The sequence below is a fragment of the Phaethon lepturus genome, unplaced genomic scaffold (assembly GCF_000687285.1).
Source record: "Phaethon lepturus isolate BGI_N335 unplaced genomic scaffold, ASM68728v1 scaffold29017, whole genome shotgun sequence".
Lineage (NCBI taxonomy): Eukaryota > Metazoa > Chordata > Aves > Phaethontiformes > Phaethontidae > Phaethon > Phaethon lepturus.
In genome coordinates, this window is record NW_010554502.1 from 4444 (window position 1) to 11393 (window position 6950).

Genomic DNA, 6950 nt, shown 5'->3' on the forward strand with positions numbered 1-6950 from the left:
CATGCCAGCACATCTCAGTGAGGTCCTCCATAAATTAGGCTCTGCCATGCTCATGCAAATCACCTGCTTCCAAAGCACAGAAGAGAAAAAGAGCAAAAGTCAAACAGCAAGAAGCTGGCATATTTCTGCATTGTTAGGGTTTAGCTCATCCTTCACTTGGAAGAGGCAGAAATCCAGCCTATGCAAGCCCAGAGTGCAGAATATCTGAAGGCTACAGGCAATCTGAGCAACATATGGGAGGAAGAAATGCATCTCTAACAAAAGAAGAAATGCATTCTGGGGAAAAAGCATTGGGTCCTACAGAGGACATTTGGATCAGGATGTGGAACAAAGCCTGGACTAACCCACATGGTTACAGGGGATTCAAAGCCCAGTGTCTGACTCAAGGCTATCTCAAGAGGACAGTATAATTCAGTGCCAGCGGTCACAGTCCTATAAATAAGTCATGAACCTGTAAAGCAAAGCATCTGAAAGCTTCCACAAAAGAAAACGTTCAGCTCTGCACAGCCTTCACAACTCTTGATAGCTGTGCAATAATCAGTCATACTGTTCACACGGAGAAAGCCCCATCGGCTCCCTCTTCCCTGCTTTGGTACAGTATTAACCATCTTACCAGGCACAGTCTCAGGGCTTGGTTCAGAGTTGCCAATCCAGGTGCTTGTAGGCCGAAAAGACCACGTATAACCTGTTGCCACGTCATGTGACCAACCACAGAGGTCTTCAGGGAGATCAAAGTTGCAGTTGAAGTTCGCAGGGAGATGGAAATCTTATAAAAAGAAATGGAAGCAAAATAAAGTTGGATTAAAAAATGACCTACCCATGAAGGGTTGCCTCTAAAAATCAACCCAAAACCAAAATAGTTGGCAAGCCACAAAGAGTGAAGAAAGCATGAAATCTCACTCACACTGATGCTTTTAACCTATCTCACATTTCATCAGCTCCAGGGATCAGTCTTAAGTTCTGCATCATCAAAATGCTCACACCACGTCCTGCAGCTAATCCACCAAACTAAGCAAATCTAAAAGCAAGTACCAAATGATCCCAGACTCTAATCAGCACCTTCTCTTCATCCCCTAGAGCGGTCAAATATTAAACGCCTTCTTAAATGTCAGAGAAGAGCACTTCCTGAGTGCCCTGTGCTCATCAGTTCCTGCTCTGGCTCCAAAAGGAGAATCTCAAGTGCTCCAGAAACCCAGCTCCTGAGTGACAGATCTAGCCACTTGCACCAGACGGGAGCTGTCTGTCAACGTGGAGAGCTGTCACTCACCGCTTCCTACTTGTCGTGGAAATGCTACCAGGGGAAACGTGGGGCCACCATGAGCTCAAGTTTTTGGATTCTGAGTGAAAGAAGCCAGTCTCTATTTCTAGCTCCACTATGGACTCACCACATTGTCTTTGGGCGAGTCATTTAACTTTTCATCTGTGGAACAGTTGCAGAGCCAATTCCCTGTGTCAACAGCTTTAAAAGCTCTGGAGAGCCTTCCTGCAGGGACAGGTCTGTGGGCAGGAGGGCGCATGCCAGGGGCTGCATGTAGTAGTGAGGCAGGTGCTGGCTCCTTTGGTCAGAGAAGCAGCCATAAGACATGGAGGCTGCAGAAAAGGTCTGAGATCACCCCAAGCACTCAGCGGACAAGCACGTCAGAGCCCATTTATAGGCTGGGTTTTTCCTGAGCAAAGAGGAAGTTTTAAATCACAGTGTCCACCAAGTGAGTGATAGCCAGAAGGAGGTGAGTGACTCAAGTGATAGGCATCAGGGGAACTTTGCTGCAAGAAGCAGAGAGCTTTCTTTACATGCTCCCACTTCGAAATAAAACAATGCAGATCATGGGTCCTTTTATTCCAATCTAATCTTATACCCTGGAGACCAGCATTGTTGCTGTTTGTCTGTCATAAATCTGATTGTCCAGAGAAACATACTCATTGTTTATGGAGTATGAGAATGAAAATTGTTGCTAAATCTGCGGGAAGCTGACAGGGAGGCTGGTTCCATGCTCCATGGCATACTCTGCTCGCTCTCTTGCCCTGGACTGCACCCAGGAATCGGGGTGTTGCAGAGACTGCTACTGGCCTAAATTTCCTCTCGGCAGCTTCCCAAGTGCCTCAATGGGAGTAGGGTTGCACAGGCTTATCACTGAGGCAAAGCAATGAGAATCAGGCCCTTTGAGTTGCTTTTGCAACTTGCATTTCCAGAACTGAACCACAGCAGAATCCCAATGGGAGGTGTGAAAAAACCAATTAATGTTCTTTTTTTAATTTATGTATTTTAAAACCCATTAATGTTTTCTGTGGGACTGGAAGCTGAAGTGACAGAGGTCCTAGGAGCTATCTCAAAGGATAGCTTTTCCTCCTGAGATTTCTTGTTGGAGTCCTTGTGTAAATGCCCCAGCGCTGAGGCCCAGGCTCTGCTGTTGTGCCCGGGGGCGTGCATCTCCCGCACGCTGCTCTGTACAACTAACCCCGCACAGCTCTTCCGTGCTCACTCCCCTTAATCTGGACATGGCACAAGCTTTATGCGCTCACATTCCCCTTGCAAAGAGCAGAAGAATATGACGTCTGCTTTTACAGGTAGGGGTCTGAGGCAAAGCAGATTAGTCCCCCCTAGCATTGGCTCTTCACAGGCACAGCATTGTAAAGTCCGAACTAGCATTCAGCCGCTTCTATAGTCAGAAGAGACAGGCAAGCGCTACAGATACCAAACCATTCCCTGTACATCTGACAGCCATCTAAGACCGGCAGCACAAACTTCTGCCTGGAGTTAAGTGTTCCCCTCTCTCTGCTGCCTGCATGAGGAGCCCAGGCTGTCCTCCTAAATTTTAAGCAGCTGATATTCGGGAAGATGATCCTTTACAAATAGGTATTCAGGACATCAGCCTTCTCTACATGTCGTGATTTACTCCCACAGTTGTGACCTCTGCAAAAGGAGCCCTGCATACCAGGCAGTCTGAATCTCTCCCCTGAATCACCTTCTGAATTTATGACACCCAGCCAAGGGGAACTGGGATGGAGGTGACTCTAAACAGGGCACTAAGTGAGTTGCTTCAGGTCATGTAAGGAAGCTGGGAGAGCAGCTTTTCAACTCTCGTACCCTAGGGACTGAATTAGCTGCTATCTCTTGCTCTTGCGTCCTTCCTTGATATAACTTATCAGATTTTGGCAGGTTTTGTTTGTTGGTTTTTTTTATCTTGGCCTATCACTAATAATATTACTCTAAGCTTTCCAGGAATCAGCCCCATGTATAGGAGCAAATGGGAAGATAAGAGTATTTGCTTTGCTCTTAACCCATGTTTTATTGAGATGAAGATGTGCTGCTCTGATACGTACCCTCCTCTTCCCCACAGCTATCACCACACTCGGTTGCCTCTTCATCAGTTGGGTATGGGGTGGTGGTCTCTTCGCTCTTCAAAGTGGGCACCAGCGTCTCTGCAGTGGGCTTTACATCTGAAAAAAATGGAGTTAGAGATGCTATTTGCACTAGACAGCACAAAAAGCCCAAGTAGGAGGAAGCAAAGCAAAAATTTTTTTCTCGCGTTCTTATAATGGCAGGAAGAGATAGAACAAGAATACCATGAAATTTTGACGTGCTACAAATGTCAGCATGGTTTGAACTTCAAGTGAACTGGCTGTTTCCATATGGGAGTTCCTTTGATTTAGAGTTCCTGTTGGACAAGGCTCTCCTCTAGACATACATGCTACTTTTTCTCTTAATTTTTTAATCTACACTGGTGTTGGCAATCCACTTAGCTGTCATTACTAGATAAGAGAGATCACAGGCAGAATGTCTTTTTCTTTCACAAAGGCATATAACACGTTAAAAACACACACACAACATTCCCACCAATTGTGCCAATTTATAAAACAAGTCACTCAAATCCACAAATGATGTAACCACAAACGGACCCAGAGGATCCCCTAGTGCGCTCTGGCTCGCTGCAGAAAGCATCTGGTTTCACACTCCAGGCTCCTGACTACACTTTCAAAGGGTCTCTGTCCAATTTCCCTCTCTCCAACACGGCCCATGTGAAATCACCTCCAAGCAGGTGCCAGGGGAAATTTAAGCAAGGGAAGGATATTAAGATCAACAGTAAATGACATTAGGTTCCAGCAGTCTCTCCTTTTACAAGTACAGCAGGCTTGATTCTTTCCACTTTTAAAAAGAGGCTGCTTTGCTCAGTTATATGTGATTGTGTTTCTTTGTCGGCACCCTTCAGGATGTCATTTAATAAAGCCAGAAGCGGGAGGAAATGGCTAAATACATTGAATATTTTCCATAGCCTCCTTTCTGCCCTTTTATTTTCCTGTTATTAAACATGTTGCACATAAACTCACAGGGGTTTTTTTACTTTTTTTTTTCCCCCCAGTGGCTGTCTTTTGTTCAGGATAAAATACCAAATAACCTCAAAATCTTTTAATTTGTAAGTTCAAATTTGTTACAACGCCATAAAACTCCAAATGCAACCAAGAAGCAAATTGCAAGCAGCCAGGCACAGAAGAATGTCATAAAAAAGAAAAGGAAAAAAAAAAGCAGCAGGTGAAGGCAACATATCAAAAGCTGCAAGTTATTTAGAGCTGGTACATTTTTTTAGGTTGTTGTTCTTGTATATTGAGATTTATAGCTGCAATGTGACAATGTGGAAGGACCTTGAAAGCCAAGTCCCATACGGGACACAGATGCTGAGCGGATGTAAATCAACAGTGTTGCATTGCCCTGGACAAGCCGCAGAAATATATCTCGAAAAATCAGTTACCATGGCAGAGCTGCAACACGATGGTTACAAGAGATAATGAAAATAGCAGGGAGGACAACGTGATGTGTGAAATGGAAAGTGAAAAAGAGAGGTCTTGCTTCCTTGCTTTCTCTCTCCCTGGCCCAGCAAGTGTCTGTGCAACTGGTGGTAACTGCTGATCAAAATGCAAAGTCACTGAGCAATTGAAACCAGATGTTTGGAACTTCAAAGCAGAGAAAACCAGCTGCAAGTGAACATTCATCAATCTCCACTCTTCAGAGGAAAAATTTTGGCAGGTCTTTGAAAGAAGTCAATTGCTGACTGTCTGCTTCCCAATTTTGGAGCTACTAGCCAACTAGTTTGTGAGCCCAGTTGCTGTTAAGTTACCTGTTTGACTCCGTAATTAAGATGCTTGTTGCTGATAAGAAATAAAAATAACTGGGCAGGGTACTTATGGTCTTAGGCCCTCACTTGAAAATATTTTCAGCTTGTTTTAATCCCTCTCTTAATCTTGTTCCCAAGCAAGTACAATTGCCTGGGTTTTCACAGCCAGTTCTGTAACGTGCCCGAGTCCTCTCGGCAAAGGAGGGCTGTATCTTGGCGTTGCCAAGGACTGCTGCATGTAGCCAGCTTGGATTTAGCATGCAGATAATGCCATGGGCTATCTCTGCTCCCCAGGTTGCATTAGGGATATAAATGCTTTTTATAACATGGTGAATCCACAAGATTACAAGCCCAGCTCTGGTTACAAAACTGAATGCCTGTAGATCAATAAAGCTACGAATATTTATGACTTGGCAGTTGAGTTTTAAACATTACAATGTGCAAATGATTAGACAGCCACACTGGGAAATGACCATAAAGCACCCTGCCTGGAAAAAACATGGGCTGTTGCTGCTGATATTGAAACTGAACGTGGACATAGCTGTAAAAGAAAATTTGGACCAAATATAGCACAAGAAGTTGAGGATGCCAAACCCCTCTTATTCTCTAATTTGGAGGAGTGCAATGGAGGGCCTGACATGTACATGGTCAGAGGTCTTGTGCGACTGCCTCCCTTTGCAGCAGTGATGCAGTGCTGTGAAGTACAAGCCAGCAACGGTCTGCAGAGATCTGGCAGTTGGAGATTCCTGGGAGCTGCTGGAAGCAGCAATGTGGGAGCTGCCTGACCACTTCTGCATGGAGCCTCAGCTCCCGCTGCTTGTATGAAAGCCACAGCGCCTGCTTCTTCTACAGCATCCCAAAGATGATGTAAGATTTAAATTAAGATTTAATCTTGATTTAAAGTTTAGATCATTTACAATGGATTCCCAGTCCAGGGGGGAGATTTGCCATTGACTTCAAAGGTGACAAATCATCATTATTAATCGTATGTACGTGTGTTCTGTGATTTGCTGTAAAGTGTTTGTAATGCATCTCACAGCACATCACAGGAGGAAAGAGTAGTAAAGACTCAAAAGGGTGGAAAAAAGCTCTATGTCTTTTAAGCTTCCTAGAATGGGAATTCTTACACGAAAATGCCTTCTACAGATGTGTTTATAAAATGGAAATCATACCTCTTTGTCACTGACATCTGGACACCAGATTCAGATTTAAGCAGATTATTAAAAAATAGATTAAAAAAAGGGACAACTAGCCCCTGGCACTGACAAGCTAGCAACAGACACAACGAGCTGTTGGGTGCATTTTTGGCTTTTGGGGATGAAACTGTGGAGGAATCAGTCACCATCGAGCTTCAGAAGGGTCAGAGGCACAACCTCTACTGATCCCAGTGAGTGTGTTAAGACAGTTTTCACCTCTGTATTAAAAATAATGGTGGCTGCAAGGCATACCACTTCTGAAAAACAGGTGGGCAAAAGTTAACAAACTTCCCCGGTCTTAGGGATGTTGTAGAGATGTCATAGAGTTAACTCTCCAACCTTGTCCGCAAAAGGATTTCCACATGAAGTTCAATGAGACAGGAACAGTTCTTTTTACAGAAAACCTTACTGTGGCAGCTCAAGATACCTGTACTGGTCACTGTGCCCCTCTTCTGCACCTCTGCTTCTCTTCCTACTTTTTGTCTTTTCCATTTGGATTAAAAAGCCCAAACGTTATCTAACACGGAGAGTGGGAAAGCCTGCACAATATCCAGATTAGAGATCTGGAAGGAGGGAGGAGGGCGTTGGGGACAAACCCCACATGGGGTCTGTGCGAAAGCTTGGATTGGGGTCCAGACATTCCTGC

General features: G+C 44.6%; 1 protein-coding gene across 1 annotated transcript in view; it reads right to left on the reverse strand.

Moving 5' to 3' along the window:
* Window positions 1–613: 613 nt before the first annotated feature.
* Window positions 614–6950, reverse strand: part of NRP2 (neuropilin 2) — a gene marked incomplete at both ends in the record, with an annotated part of 43152 nt that continues 36815 nt past the window's right edge. The window contains 2 exons of the mRNA XM_010291882.1: window positions 614–766; window positions 3322–3438. Coding sequence (XP_010290184.1) covers window positions 614–766; window positions 3322–3438 — 270 coding nt within the window. The remainder of the gene's footprint in view (window positions 767–3321; window positions 3439–6950) is intronic.